Source organism: Pseudochaenichthys georgianus, chromosome 15 (assembly GCF_902827115.2).
Source record: "Pseudochaenichthys georgianus chromosome 15, fPseGeo1.2, whole genome shotgun sequence".
Lineage (NCBI taxonomy): Eukaryota > Metazoa > Chordata > Actinopteri > Perciformes > Channichthyidae > Pseudochaenichthys > Pseudochaenichthys georgianus.
The window spans coordinates 35,648,157-35,665,022 of NC_047517.1; the positions used below are offsets into that span (position 1 = coordinate 35,648,157).

Genomic DNA, 16,866 nt, shown 5'->3' on the forward strand with positions numbered 1-16,866 from the left:
CTATGAAACCTGATGTACTTATATGATTCTGTCTTCTTCAAGGTTGTATCTTCTTGGTCGAATGCACTTATTGTAAGTCGCTTTGGATAAAAGCGGCAGCTAGATGCAATGTAATGTAATGTGTGTTTTATTGTAATGTCCTGAGTGTTAAGGTAATGGGATCCACGATAAGAATACCACAGATTCAATACAAAGCCCAACTGAAAACAAATGCACTTAATTCCAAATTGACAAAGCAAAACTTTTTTATTCTTTAACCCTTAGATGCATAAGTGGGTCTTTTTTGACCCGGTGAGGTGGTTTTCTTAGAGTATCTTTGTAATTACATTCTTTTATCATTTCATATTCCAGCTATTCCTCAAAAAACATGTTTTGGATATCATGCCATTCAAATGTTAAATGTACATTTTAAGAAATTGTAGTTTTTGTATTTCTACCCCAAGTTCCATAAGTGTGGTAGAAATGACCCACATGCATTTTCTATGGAATGTAAAATAAAATTATAAATAGTGAAAAATTAAATATAAAATATTTCTAGTGTGAACAAAATATAATACTGATGATTATATATTGTGATTTTTTTTCTTAACCAAAATGACAAAAATGGCATAAAAACACATTATTCTAATACTTATGGAAGAGTGTAGGCCCAGTCACTCGTGCATCTAAGGGTTCTAAAAGGTAAGAAGTTAACACTTAGATTGGATCCCATGTTATGGTTCACTACCAATTGCAGTAAAACAAAAGAGAAAGTAACACACAAAAACAAGAACATGAACCAAAAGGATAAACACCAACAGATGTGTTCACAACACCTCTTACTGCACACCACCACATGACCCAAGATCAATTGTACCACCACAACACGATCACAATACCAATGTCAAGGAGGATCAAAGGGATGGGACGTTTGAGTGAAAGAGGGAGAAATAAAAAGAGACGGAACGCTAGAAAAGACAGGATTAAGAAAATAATGATATGTAAAGAGATTGTGGTAATGCATGGCAGTGTAGAGGTGACACAACGAGTCAGGAACACGGGATGAGAGAGGTGAAAGAAAGGTGAAAAAAGACCTTGGGAGGAAGCGGCAGGCTTAGCGGTTGCTTTGCGTGCTCGCATAAGGACACCCGCATCATCATCATCATCCTCATCATCATCTAAGCAGCTGAGGGCATTCAAATGGTTTACTATCTCTGTAAAGGACAGGGCCATATAGGAAGGGAGGAAGGAAGGAAGAATAGCAGTGAATAAGGCAACATAACACATCCCAGAGAAATAGCCCACACACACACACACACACACACACACACACACACACACACACACACACACACACACACACACACACACACACACACACACACACACACACACACACACACACACACACACACACACACACACACACACACACACACACACACACACACACACACACACACACACACACACACATGCTATTTTTTGCTTAGTTTCTTAGCTTTAATATATCTCTACCAAAAATAAGAATCAGTATCAATTGCATTCAGCTCTTCTGACCATAAACCAAAGGGTCTGGTCTAATAATTACAGACTGGGGTTTGAATTCAAATGCACCTGACTAAAATATCATGTGTTTTGTTTGTAAGTGCAACTAAAATTAAAACTGGCCCTAAAAAAAGTTAAGGTATTTCAAAACCAAAAAACTGAAAAGTAACCCTTCCTGGGAAACTGAAAGAGTGACTCACATATTTAAAAAATCAATACGAAAAAAATGATTATAACTTTGCTCCGTCTTAGAATTGCCAGAGCATCTAACCGTCCTAAAATCAAGATCATTTGATGCAACAATGAGTAAAAGCTGAAGTAAAATATCTTTACTTTGACATGTTTTTAGTCATTTGAAGTTGATGGCTGGTTGACTTGGTAAGTAGTCCAACACTCACACACATATTCACAATCAATATACCCACACATTGTATATAGTCATGAAGATGAAGAATACAACGATTCTAGGTGTAATATATTCTCTTTTCACTTTGTACACGCTGTGAGTGAAAGCTAAAAAAGAGAACATGTGTTGCAGGGTTTGCATGGGTTAGCTGGTGTTAGTGTTGCAGTTTGTTGGGTAGGTAGCATCGGGGGGGAATGTGGCGGAGGGGAGTTTTGGCAGCTCGGCCGAGCCTTTGATTCAGAGAGCCGCTAGTGAAGCATCGCTGTAGGCGCTCAATGCATATACATATGAGACAAAGAGCAGGGAAGGGTACGCAAAGGAGAGAAAGCATGAAGCTTAACATGAAGACAAGTTGGATTAAGCAAAGCAGGAGGCGCCCGTACATGAGACCATAGTGTGAATCCTCAACATGTACTGCATGGAAGCCACCACGCGTCCAGAAAACAAGAAGAAAGAATAACAGCTGGGAAGTACAGCATAAGCAATAAAAGAAAACCTAAATACAGACTCATGAATATATAATCCTACGTATGCAAGCATGCACACTTGAAGAAGCGGAAACGCAAAAAAAACACGAAATAAAATAAGAAAGAAGCAAAGCTGATGCCCCGCTGAAGCCTTGGTGATGGCGGTTCAGGTCTGAAGGATTTTTCAGGATGGTTGGTCCGACAAGTAAAGAGTTTAAAAAGATGGCAATATTTTGACAACGACATTTTGAACATTTTCGGGTTTGGAGGAATCTATTAGAATATAATAGAGTGCCGCAGTGACGCGTCCTAAAACCCGGAAGTAAACTCCTTCCGGTTCCTTCGACAAAAAGCAATTCAATTTCTCCATAGGATTTTGGAAAATAGCTGGAAATAAGGTCTGTGGTTGAAACACATTTAAGAGACGGATCACGTTTTGTTCAGCCGGATAATATCCACATGTCGACCCTACTTTTATCATTTTCGAATCGTAAATCTAATCGCCAGAAGCAAAATGCTAACGTTATGCTCAACGAACTACAGCAGGGTCGCTGCTTCAACGTCACGCCAACTTAAGATCCATATTCAAACATACAGATTCTAAATGGTACAAGTTGAAGTGTTTGTTCTAACACTTTGCAGGAGGCAGGTACTTGCTTTCAAGCAGAACAGGGCAAACACACTTAGAGGAGTGTTTACGTGTTCGGCGTAATGACGTAAAACGGCCTTGACAACTTCTGTAGTCCTATTCAGCCACTTGGTAACAACCATCGTTTTTCAGACACGTCAACTCTTCAGAAATCACCAGCGGGGTCTCTGCTGATGGATTTAATGTCGTAGAACAAAACGTGATCCGTGTCTTCAATTCGTCTCAACCACAGACCTTAGTTCAGCTAGTTTCCAAAACCCTATGGAGAAATTGAATTGCTTTTTGTCGAAGGAACCGGAAGTGGTAAAATGCTAACTTACTTCCGGGTTTTAGGACGCGTCACTGCGGCCCTCTATTCAAGCTATTTTAAGGTACCTAAGCCTTACATGTTCAGACCTTTGGGGCCTTTAGCTTTAGATCTAAATAGTAAATATAAATCAAGCAGGAAAAAGTTAACAAAATTCATTATTAATATCCACAGCAATCTTTGTATATTGTCAGTTTTATTCCAAAAACAAGCAAATAATATAACAATGGATTGTTTTGATTTCCAATACTTAAAGATTGATGTTTTACACGAGTGGTTATGTTGATTAAACACTAGATAATGTTGAAAATAAGATATTTTAAACATAAGTTGTGGCTATCTAATTTAAGAATGTTCAATATTTCAAGAACAGTATATTCTAATTCAAGCATATTCCTAACCTTGTAAACGTACTGGTTGAAATTAAGCATTTTCCAATCTATCAAGACTTTGTACAAACCCTGGCTTTTTGCTGGTCAAGTTCATTTGCCAGCCGCAAAATAGCTGACTGATTGACCAATAACAGCACAGGAAAAGTCACTGAAAAGCGTGAATTCTGGCCAGTAGTCAACATATTACTGTGCTCAGGTTTAATGGATGATTCCAGCAAAGCAGCAACATGTGTGACTTTGATCCATGTCGACCGGTGTATCTCGGTTCATCAAAACAGTGTCAAAGGAATACAAATAGTTTTGAGTCAGTCACCTGTGATCTTGGCAGTCTTCTCCTCCTGGTTCACCCTGTTCTCCTCGTCCTCCTCGTTCTCCTCCTCAAAGTCGTCCAGGTTACCGATGTCGGCCTGCTTCATGCTCATCAGGCTGGCCAGGCTCTGCATGTCCTCATCACTGCACCATAGAAAACAGACACACACGTATGTTTAGAGGTAGAAACAGTGTTTATAACCGATACATATGCCAATACAATAGAGAGGCGAGTCCCGCCCATCTACTTCCGACCCATGGGACCTTATTTCGGAAAAATTATTTATTGAAGTCAATGGAGAGAGAAAAGTTATCTTTCGATCCCGTTTGAATTGTGCCACGAATTACACATATGATGTTTGTCAATCTTAAATAATAATTTCCGTGTCAAAAAAGTCACAGTTTGTCGTAAAACTGTTGAAATATAAGACTATGAAAAATACGCAACTAGAAAGACTACAAATCCCAGAATCCCGGTCCCGCATGCTGGCTCTTACGAACAGACTAACTCCCCTTGTGTGTATGCACAGCTCTCAACATGCCCAGACTTGGAGTGATTTTCATCTCTTTTAATACTTTTCGCCTCATTCTGAAAGAAAGAAGTGAAATGTTTCAACGTGACGGCCATCTTGGTGTGTGGTGCGAGATGGGAGATGTAGTTCATTGAGCGGTTTCACACAAAAAAAAGTTTTACGACACATTTTTATTGACAAAATGATCTTTTAAATTGACAAACATCATATGTGTAATTCGTGGCACAATTCTAACGGGATCGAGACATAATCTTTCTCTCTCCATTGACTTCAATGCATCATTTTTCCGAAATAAGGTCCCATGGAGCTCCCCGGAAAGGGAGGGACTTGGCCTCTCGATAGTGGTAAAAAGTACGAATGATTACCATAGGTTCAAATTTAAAACCAACTACAAGGGATACAAAACCATAAGGATTATCATAGCTCTCAATCCTTCTCTTTCTGTCTTCACTTCTTCTTCACTTCATCTACAAACCTTATTGCCATAACAACCATGAGACTTTAACTTCACTCCTACACTTGAAGCACATCTCATCCTGACAAGTCAAACCTCTCTTCTCTCCTCATTCCCTTCCACCCATTGTATCTTATTTCCCCCCACCCTCCCTTTATTCTACAGTACCGCCTGTATTTAATGTAGTCCTGTGTACTCCCCCTCAGTCCCTCAAACCGCCGCTCCATCATAGTCAACGCGCTCTCCTCTCTGTTCTTTGTGTTTGGTGTTTCCCGGGCCCAGAGGCTCATTTGAACTGGTGTGATTGGGTTTGTTTGTGTGTGGTCGACATCATTCCCCGAAGGGTTAACAAGGGTTACGCGCCATCGACCCGCCGCCCGCGCCACAACAAAGGCCTTGATGCTTTGCTCCTGCTCAGTGCGTGTGTGTGTGTGTGTGTGTGTGTGTGTGTGTGTGTGTGTGTCTGCCTTTAAATAAAAGTCCCTCCTATCAAATCAGAATGAATAACAGACGGCAGACAACGTGATGGAGAGTGTGTGTCCTCAAATGAAAGTTGGTGATATCAAAGATGTGAATGAGAAGCTGAAAGTGAGTGTGTCTGTAAATTAAACTTTGTGCAATCAAAGAATGTAAGACTGATGTGTGTCCGTTTCTGTGCGCATACATTAAGTGTGCACACATCCTTATACGTTTTAATCTACGGGTACACATTCAGTATAACTATACAAATACCCAGACAGATTGGCTTAGTGATTCCTTACAAAGCAGTCTTGTATACTTCTAAATGATTTGCAATAAACCCGTTGACAAAAAGCCTAGAAGACAAATGTTCACCCTCGGAAAAGCTAACTAAAGAATTGTGAATACTTGAATCAGAAGACGGTGACTTACGTGGCCTTTCCCTCACGGAGGAAGATGCAGGAGAGGGAGAACTGCAGCGTGGCCGACACCACCTTCTTGGACAGCGGCTTGAACTTGAGCTTGACATCGGTCTGTGTGGGCATGGGGCTGGCGTACTGCTTCATGTTTATACTGCTGGTAGCCAGGGCCTTCCTCCGCCCTGATGGAGACTCCTGCAGAGGGACACAAAGATGGAACACATACAGGTCAATTTACACGGTATAGCATTGGCACTGCAGGGATCAAATGGAGAACAAAAAGGAAAAGTAGCGAAGAAGCAATCTTTTTTAATTTTAAGCATATTCTGCAAAAACCGGTTTTACATTTACTTTGGGAACAAGTATTAAAAGTTTTACAGGGTGTATGCAGGAATCCTGAAGTCAGATGTAAGACCTTTTAAGACATTTTTTAAGACCCTTTCCATACATTTGAAGACCTCGTCGCCACTTTGAGTTTTAACCGGTTACCTTGGCGACGCACTTTACCTCACATTGACTATATACAGTATTGATTGTCCTTCCTCCTTATCTTCCAACCATTTGGACGCAAACTTGCATTTCCCCATAACAATGTTGCTTAGCAACCGGCGTAAACGGACCTTCGCGCTATCAAGCAGTGAGCGTGCGACGTCCTGTTCAGATGACGTCCAATCCAACGGGATGCCACAATAAACTCCACAGAATCACACTACACACCTACGCCATGATTACATTCAGGCAGACGGTAGAACACAACCTCTTTGGACACTTTATATACTTATTGAAAACAAGCTACGAAATGTAATACCTTGGAAAATGCCCTTTAATACTTTTTAAGAGCCTTCATTTTCGCTAAATTGATTCATCAACTTTTAATACTTTTTAAGACCCCGCGGACACCCTGTGTAACAAAAACTGGTGGTTACAATAGCCAGGTAAATGATGTATTTGGCACCAGAACAAGCTAATATCCTCATTGTGAATTCAGTTGTGAAATCCTCCTGATATTTGCTCTCAAAAGGTCCGTGCCGAAGACATTTCTGCTGCACTTCTTTTCAGAGACCTGCTCTGGGCCAGGGGTTAGCAGTCAAACTGGAATTTGGGAATATGCCACAGACCATGTGATAAGAGTTATAGTGACTGTGTGTGTGTGTGTGTGTGTGTGTGTGTGTGTGTGTGTGTGTGTGTGTGTGTGTGTGTGTGTGTGTGTGTGTGTGTGTGTGTGTGTGTGTGTGTGTGTGTGTGTGTGTGTGTGCGTGCACTTGCAAGCTGCTCACCAGAGGACCGTGTGTGAAATATGAGAACTGCCAGAAAGCCTTGTCACTGACTGCTAGATATGGAAACTAAACAGTATGGGATGTCCCCCCTCCCCCCTCCCCTTCCTCTAACAGAAACTGATGGGTTTAGTTGTCTGCGGGTGTGACACCACGCTGTCAGTGAATAGCAGACTGCTTCACCTCCTTGCTGTGTTGATACCACTCTTCTTCTGTTGTGCCTCCTACGTTTTTACAGCCTGTGTTTCAGTGATGGGAAAGAAAACTTTTCCCCGGCTAACTGACGGCGGTTAACTTGCATGATGAGAGACTGACAGCGTAAAGATCAGACACACGTGCACACGTCTCTTTACAGGCCACGTGCAGCAAGCCGTGTTAAAACAAATATTCTCTCTAAATCAGTTGTTTTGTCTATACATGATATTGCATATATGATTGTAGACAAACCTACCTTCTAGCGCTGCATGATTATCAAAAGTAATATGGAAATGGCTAAATCTATAATATAATATTAGTTAAATGATCAATAAGTGTGTTAATACCATTTTGAACGAAGAATTGGAAAGCTGCAGAGATATCCCGGGATTAAGAAAACATATGTTTGGTCCAGATCCTTTTGGAAAATCAAACTATATCAAATTACTCCAAATAGTGCAGCCCTACTAACCACACAAACTCCTGCGCTATGATACCAGAGCTGTGAATAGAGCCCAGAGGATTCATCCTCTCATGCGCACAATGCCAAACAAAGCAGAGCAGCGAGCTTCCTCTCACACAACACCGGTTTGAGAGCATATATACATACACACTCCGGAGTGTATGGTAGATACAGTGATAGAAGCTCTTTACATTGCCCGGTTCCAGATGTCTTTACACACAGACACACACCATCTCAGAGGTTCTGGCTCGGTGGAGAAAACTCAATCTCAGCCTTATCGCTGAGGACCGCAGGACACACACACGCACGCACACGCACACGCACACACACACACACTAAATATGGAGTAGTAAAGGTATTGGTTATAGGGTGAGAAACTGTATAAGCTCAAAAAAGGGACTAGAAATCTATAGGCCAGCCAACAAATCCTAACACTGCACGTGATTGTGTACTTAAATAAAAAAAAAATCATAATCATATACTTTATTATGTGTGCGATTCAAGGCTTTTATTGGCCATACGAACATACTGTAGTTATGACGATGAAAATCTTAGGTCACAAACATGTCGTTTTTGTGGCTAGAATATTCAAGAGGCAGCTCCACGTTACCAATTCTGTTCCCTCAATTGTTGAGAAAACAACATTTGTGATTACTTATCAATGTGTATTCAATAAGTGCTTTTCTAAACATGTATTCATAAATATATGTCAGGACTCGACAACAAGGATAAGGCCCAACTGCCTGAGTAAATGTGTGTGTGTATTGAGAGTTACAGGCTGAACCGCTCACCCAGGTGGCATGTGGGCTCAAAAGCATGAAAGGTTGACGGTGTGAATCCCAGACCAGCCGAAGAAATACAGTTTAGCTTCCAGGTGCATTTAGACGAGACCTGAAGCTTCAAATGGACCTGGCAGAAACGATCAGAATCTGAGTCTGTAACCTCTGTCCCTGTTTCTGTCTTTCCATCCTTCAATCTCTCTCCATCATTCCCACCTCGCTCCACACTCAGACCAATAATTAAATACAAAACTACAGAAGAAATCGAGCGAAGGAGTAGCGAGGCCACTTGACATTTCGTGCTGACATTTGGGCCTTGTCACTTTAGATGGGAAACGTAATGACGTATCATCGCCCCACCAGCAAGTCAAAAGGACAGCCCTTCAAGAGAAGAGGAAGATGGCAAAAGAACTCTGTGCAGATTACACCCTCGCCATTACACTAAGCTAATAGTGCATGTAGATACGTTATGAATGGATTTGCTAAATGCACCAAACACTTAAGAAGAGGGGATTTAGCAAAAAGGCGGATGGGGAGGAGAAGGGGGAGAGGGATCTGGAAAATAGGAAATACTTAAGGATATGCAAATACCCCGGCGCAAGAATGGAATAACCGTTTCGACAGATTTGAGTAGGGACAGCAAACAATGGAAATCGGCTCTATTTCCCCGGATGCTGCTTATCAATCAATGTGTGTGTGTGTGTGTGTGTGTGTGTGTGTGTGTGTGTGTGTGTGTGTGTGTGTGTGTGTGTGTGTGTGTGTGTGTGTGTTGGGGAGAAAGTGAGGGGGTAGATGGGATTAGGGTGACAGGGAGGTTGTGACAATGTGTAAAATGAAAGAAAAGGACAATGCAGAAGTTGAATGTATTATAGAGAGGACTATCAATGTGCTCTCTCTTTCTGAGCCCAGAGAATGACTAAATACCTGTGTGTGTGTGTGTGTGTGTGTGTGTGTGTGTGTGTGTGTGTGTGTGTGTGTGTGTGTGTGTGTGTGTGTGTGTGTGTGTGTGTGTGTGTGTGTGTGTGGCACGGCTGAAGAAACGAGGATAGAAAAAGGAGGGAGGGGTGGTGTGGCTGTATGCTGCCCCCTAGCTGCATCCAAGTGCAACTGCAGAGCATCATTTGATTCACTTACATCTTTGTACCACACTCATACAAACAAACACACACACACACTCGAACACATCAGGCCACATGTTAGAAGACCCACGCAACCCACGATGATAATAACAGCAATCCAGCCAACAGCGACGCTTTGCTGCCATATAAACTAAACAAAGGACGACGATCGACTTTATTTCGAGGCGGTTGTGTTGGTGTCAGTCCTGCCCCTCTCCCCTGGTGCCAGCTGGCCCCGGATCGATCCACAGATGCTCCCCTGGTGGGGGGGCAGGGGTCAGGGCAGGAGGGGTGCCCGGGGGTCCTGCTGAATCCCTCTGCCCCAAAATGCCAATGGGACGGGCCGGAGGAAGGTGGGGATCCTTTTGTCACCGAGAGACGGATTAATTAGGCTGAGTGCGAAAATAAGCTGGATTCTTTGTAGAGACCTGGTCTCACACACACACACACACACACACACACACACACACACACACACACACACACACACACACACACACACACACACACACACACACACACACACACACACACACACACACACACACACACACACACACACACACACACACACACACACACACACTGACAGTTTGCCAGCGTAAGAACATGATGAACAACAAGTACAAGCCAATCATCTAATGGCTTTATCACACAGGTCACCAGTCAATTGGTTTCTCATGTGCATGGTCAATGCTCCATTGATCCATACACTATCACTTCTTTCTTGCAAATCAACATTATTTTCTTGGACCCACCAAGTTCCCAACCGTTGGAGGGGCTGGCAGATATGAGTTCATCTCGCACTGTTGTGTTCGTGCCATTGTCGGCAAAAGGTCTTGGCACAACTGATTTGTGAATAACTAAAGCGAGTGTGTGGCGATGTTTAGTATATTGTTGAGGCAGATAAAAGACAAAGACAGTGGTATTACAACCGTGACGACAAGTGGCGAATCACTGGATCCACGTGAAACAGATGACTATCGGACTGAAGCCCGCTGCCACCAAACAAAAAACAACCGTAAACTGGCTGAAAGGTCAGTTTCTGCAGACTACGTGAGGACTTCAGTGGACAAGTCACATACTTGATGGTGTACTCGATCAGAAATGCCATGAGGTAAAAGCGATTGGCATGGAGCAGAATGACGGTAGATGAATAAAAAAAAATCTGGCTACATTTTGCCGTTTTACTTTCATTTAACGTCTTCTTTCTCTTTATTTATAAAATATGTTTATAGTAAAGTTACGAGCAACAAAGTATAACCCTCAAAGCGGACAGTACGGACACAGGGGATTCAAATACGTGCACACGACAGGCCTTTGTAATTTGTATTCACACGTATCAGAAAAATAAAGCCTAACTCAATTTACCCTATAGAATAACCCTGAGGTAGCACCGATTAGCCCTCCGCCCCGACTCCCAAAATCAGCTGGCTGTGGTTGGATTCAGCAGTCAGCAGATTGGAGGTGGGGGGGGGGCACAGTGCTATTCCTCTTGCCTCAAGGTCACAGTTATTGGAAATGGAGACATCCAATGTGCTCACATCTCTCTTTGAAATCCGCACACAATGGAGTGATTCCTCTGTGTCAATTTGGCCTCCCCCGATAACTGATAAGGCGGGCCTTTTTACATACCACCTATGAATACTGCACTATAGGCGTTATAAACACACACACACACACACACACACACACACACACACACACACACACACACACACACACACACACACACACACACACACACACACACACACACACACACACACACACACACACACACACACACACACACACACACACACACACACACACACGCACACACACACACACACACACACACATTCAGATTAAGACCAATTTATTCATCTGCTACTATTATATGTGAGGATTTATTTTTCTCCCCGAGCACTGTGTATTTTAAAAGGCAACAATGAACATAAAAGGCATGCCATACTATCACTGCAGTTATGTGAATTACAATGACAATGGTTTTAATAATGGGATGAACTGTGCAAATGGCTTTTATGTGTATTGTCACAGACACACACACACACACACACACACACACACACACACACACACACACACACACACACACACACACACACACACACACACACACACACACACACACACACACACACACACACACACACACACACACACACACACACACACACACACACACACACACACACAGTCTCTCTCTCACACACACACACAAATAGAAAAAAGGATCACAGGATTTCTCTTCACTCGAACCACATTGTGGATCAGATTTAACTTAAACCCCACAAAATGGAAACATCTTTCGCTGACCACCACCTCATCCCCGGGGGGGGCGGGAACAACAAAACACGACAAGGTTGACAAACAGTTGAGGGAAAGTGAGAGAAGTAAGAGAGTGAAGAGAGAAGATTAGTCACAACAAGAGCAGGATTAGGCTTGTTTTAAAGGGACAGGCGGCAGATTACAGCTCAGTGTGTGCTGCAGTGCTGGCTGAATATGGTTTAAAAGGACGCTGAGCTCCAGAGAGGGAGTCTTTTTGTATTAGGAAACTGGATATGGGACAGAAGAGTGTGTGACTACTGACAGATACAGGAACTGTACAGGCCCACAACTCAGGATACAAGGAGGCAGACTCACAAGACTAACAATACAAAAAAATGCAAAATAAATCGAACAAAGCGTGAGCAAACGGGACTCATTCTCCGATGTCCTTTAGTACGAAGCATGCCATCAAATACAAGTATAGTAGCTCAAAGAGTAACCATTGTGCTGCTGTGCCTGGCCTCATCGGAGAGGGCTCCATAAAAACATGTTTTAGGTTTGTCTTTGAATAAGTCATTCAAATCTGCATATGACAATTCCCAGTCTATAAAACATAGAGATTGATTCTAGAGTTGTTTCGATGTACTTTGCAAGACAACATGTAGCTAAGATACGTTTTTTGCTTTTTTGTTGATGAATTAACAAAAGTATCTCATTTAAAATTGTTTATGGAATTGTAAATCATCAACCGTTGCGACATGTAAGCCTTTCTTACCATCAGCTGTCTAAATATCAAGGTTTTTAATTTATTTTTATTAGGCTTTTAAAACACAAACATTTTAAAATTAACAGTTATGGTTTCTGTTATCGGTATTGGCTTATAAAAAAAACATATTGTGCATTGCTGTTTCTTTATTTGCAACAAAGCCCTCATCACAACCATGGCATCACAGTTTCTCTATTCTGTGTTTGCCAGGAGGGAGACTTAGAAGAGAAAAGAGGGAGGTGGTTCGAGACGGAGAGAGAAAGGAGAATGGAGAGAGATTGAGGAATGCCTCTAATGCAGCGTTGCTCTGATGGCAGCAGATGAAAGGAGGAGAGTCACAAACCAACCAGCCCTTAAAAGGTCTAATCCTAACTGGGAGAGGGACGAACCTCCTGCTAGCTCACAGGCCAAACACAACACAGAAGAACAGCCATATTGCAGAGGTTCAACAACATTAATGAAACCTCCAGATATAAAAGCTCCAACAGGCTTAACGATGGTCCCCCTGACCACAAGTAAAGATCACCCTTCTCCTTAACCCTCCCTCAGCCTCCCAACAGGGTCACGCTGGACCTAAGTGTTTATTTATGTTTTAGTTTTTCTAATTAGTTGTAAAAATGCTTGGATGGACACCAAGCCTGTATCTCATAACCTCTCTGTCCCTCCCTCCCTGCCTCACCCCTCCCCGCCTCACCCCTCTCCTTATCAGTGAGTCCAGGGTGCCCTCCTCTCGTCGACTCTCTGGGTTTTTCTTTTGGGCGGCCCCTCAGTGCCCCCACACACACTCAGACCTAGAGCATGCACTTCAGACAGGGGGCTAATGGGAAAATAAATTACCAGCAGGCAAAAGCCCTGGCTCTGCACTTCTGCTGGAGAGAGGGACACAGGGGGGTGCGGGTGGTCAAGAAATGGAAAGAGAGAAGGGTAGAGAAAACGAAAATGAAAGACAGAGAGGTGGAAATCAAGGAGATGGATAGGGAGGAAAGAAGGGAGAGGGAAAGATGGAGAAAATGAGGAAGAGGGGGTGATGGAGAAAGAAAGACGAGGCAAAGAGGGAGAGAGAGAGTGAGGTCGACGGGATTATAGCAGGAGTTCATCCCCGGTCTATGAAGTGCCTGCTCATCACTTTTCCCACGATTTCCCCATCTCCGGACATCAGAGGCCTAAAATGGCCACTAACACCACACACACACACATGCATGTAAGCAAAAACACACACACACACACACACACACACACACACACACACACACACACACACACACACACACACACACACACACACACACACACACACACACACACACACACACACACACACACACACACACACACACACACACACACACACACACACACACAAAACCTACTGTATCTGCGGCTGATTACTCCTCCTGCATGAAGCAGCCGTTCAGATATCAGAACGGCACATTCACCACAGTGGCGGACAGCAGTGTTGATGTGTGTGCATGTGCAGTGTCCTTGTGTGTACATGTAGAAAGTTGGACATATGAGTGCATAAAGTGTGTGTATGTGTGTGTGTACTAAATCTTAGTAGTAAAAAAGTGATTAAAGGTGGGGTAGGTAAGTCTGAGAAACCGGATCGAGATAAACTTTTTGTTATGTTCCATGGAATGCTCATAACATCCCGATAGCAATGAATATCTGAAGTGCTTTGTCAAAAAATCCATAAAAAATCATCAGTCATCTGTGGAAGCCGTGGTACTGTAAAAAGCACGACCAATCATTTTAGCTAAGTCTGAAGGAAGTGGCAGATTTTTTCCGGTTGTGTATTTTCAAATTCTAGCGCACTTGAGCTGGTTTCTCCAAAGTTACCTACCCCACCTTTAATATAGTGTAAGAAAGTACATACTGAATAAAGGGGGAAAACATGGACTTAGCCTTCCCAGGAGTACTCTCCTCCATGTATACTCACTTCACCCTGTCAATTCTGAGAAAGCAACTGTTGGCCAGGCAAAGCCATACAAGGCAAGGTTAGGTACGGCAAGGTTGCAATAAAATTCCTAACAATGTATCGTGTGACTCATCCCGTTTTTAGCATCACGACTAGATAACAGGATGCTAAGAAGCTTAAGGGTTTGGCTGATAAACTTCCCCAAAGATCTCAGTCGTCTTTACTCCAGAGATATCGACTGATGGTTTCCAGGTGAAGACAACACGGGGACTTTTGGGAATGTAAATCTCAGCATCCACTCAATCCTCACTTTACAGATCTGTTTGTTTTTAGGCAGGCTGCTGAGATCTGACAGAGCTATGATAGGACCCTAATCCAGAGCAAAGCTGATTTGCTTAAGGGGGAGGAGGGTTAAGATGGCCTGTGACAAGAAACAATTGCCCCGAGTGAGAGTCTGCCTCTCTCCCAGCCCGCTCCATGACAAAGGTGTACTCTCCATGCTAAGTGACAAATCTGGGGAGACAAAGAGCATTAGCAGGGTGATGCTCTGCACCAGTGCCTCTGATTGTGGCCAACTCAAAGAGAATCTAATATGGATTTTAAAAAGAGGAGAGGGAGAGATTAGAATGAAAGAGAAACAATGAACACCTTCTACCAAGGGGGAATTAGTGGAGGGATTGGATAAGGAGCCGGTGTGCCTTAGTGTGTGTGCATGTGTGTTTGTGTGTGTGTGTGTGTGTGTGTGTGTGTGTGTGTGCAAGGGTGAGCGCTTGTTCTTTGAAATTTCTTTTCCAAGAAAGAACAATAGCGTTCCCCAATTCTGTGTATGGCACCGACATGTGAAAACACTCACCGAAACACAAACTGCTTCCTTTAACATCCACATGTACACTGTGGATGTATCCTGTATGACAGCATAACCTTTAGTTGGCAGATCAAAGTGACTCGTAAACAACAATAGATAAGGGGGGCAAAGGTCACTATACTGTCTCCATAGGCCTCAACACTCGATGTTCTTAAGACTATCAAAACAAGTGAGATAAAGTCAATCCATGTGTTCCAGATGCTGCGTTCAGGTCCTTTCGATAGATTCACTTTTGCTTACAAACATGTGGATGCAAACTTTGAGACATTCGATATGAGAATCTCTCCCATAGAGGAAATGTGTCCTTCGCCACATCTCCCCAACACCTATGGGTGTAAGCCTTCACAGCAAGACACCTTCGAATGCTTGACCCGTTCCTGTGTGGGTGCGGTACAGATGTATATCCCAAACAGAGACGGAGACATGTGTGGGGATCAGTCTAACTGTCAGGGCTGGCTTAGCGCTGGCATCAGAGCACATCAAGACCCTATTCATTGCCACTTAGCAGAACAGTCGCCTCAGATTGCCAGTCACTCTGTGTGTGTGTGTGTGTGTGTGTGTGTGTGTGTGTGTGTGTGCGTGCGTGCGTGCGTGTTCATAAAATGCTCACACCACCACACCACCCTGTGAGCGGATCTTGACGAGTAATGTCAAACGAGTTACCCTGCTCACAAGTTTAACCGGAGTTCATCACAAACCTCTCAGTCTCCACACATATTCTTTCTCCACCACCACCCACACACACACACACACACACACACACGCACTCACACACACATTGTGCAGATCCTACCGAGCCAACGAGGGGACAGGGGACAGTGTTTTGCGGGCCACACAGGCCTGGCTTCATCGCTAGCAGCCATCTTAAGTCGCTCAGAGAAAAAATAAATAACCGAGAGATGGAGATAATAACTGTTCAGCTGCTGCTGTCCAAATCGGCCTCACGTCTCACCACAACTGGCTGACATGACTTCAAAACAAGGTGAGATGAGGACGGAGAGGGCGGAGGAAGTGTCTGATTAGAGCGGACCGAGGTGGCAGGATGTGAAGCAACGGAGGACGAGCTCAGAGATAACAGAGGGCGCGGTAGTCACTAACACACACTTACTAAATATTTAACGATTTATCAGGACTGTGGCTCTTATAAATTATTATACAAAATGGAAGATTGAGAGACATAAAAAGAGAACACCTTTGTGTGTCAAGTGTATTTCTCACAGTGGAGCGATGCATTCAACTCCAATCAAGTTTGGCCAACATATTTAAAACATAGTATTATCTGATCTCCAGTCAAA

At 43.2% G+C, this 16,866-nt stretch overlaps 1 protein-coding gene across 4 annotated transcripts in view; it reads right to left on the reverse strand.

Moving 5' to 3' along the window:
* Positions 1 to 16,866, reverse strand: part of ehbp1 (EH domain binding protein 1) — a 188,199-nt gene that overhangs the window by 111,452 nt on the left and 59,881 nt on the right. For 2 of the 4 annotated variants that reach the window (XM_034100364.2, XM_034100362.1), the window contains exons 1-3: positions 5,936 to 6,111; positions 4,062 to 4,201; positions 1,074 to 1,193 (exon numbers count right to left, since the gene is read on the reverse strand). In XM_034100364.2, coding sequence (XP_033956255.1) covers positions 1,074 to 1,193; positions 4,062 to 4,201; positions 5,936 to 6,069 — 394 coding nt within the window. In that variant the 5' untranslated portion in view covers positions 6,070 to 6,111. Of the gene's footprint in view, positions 1 to 1,073; positions 1,194 to 4,061; positions 4,202 to 5,935; positions 6,112 to 16,866 lie in introns of those variants that run through there. The other 2 variants (XM_034100365.1, XM_034100363.2) reach the window with 2 other exon arrangements.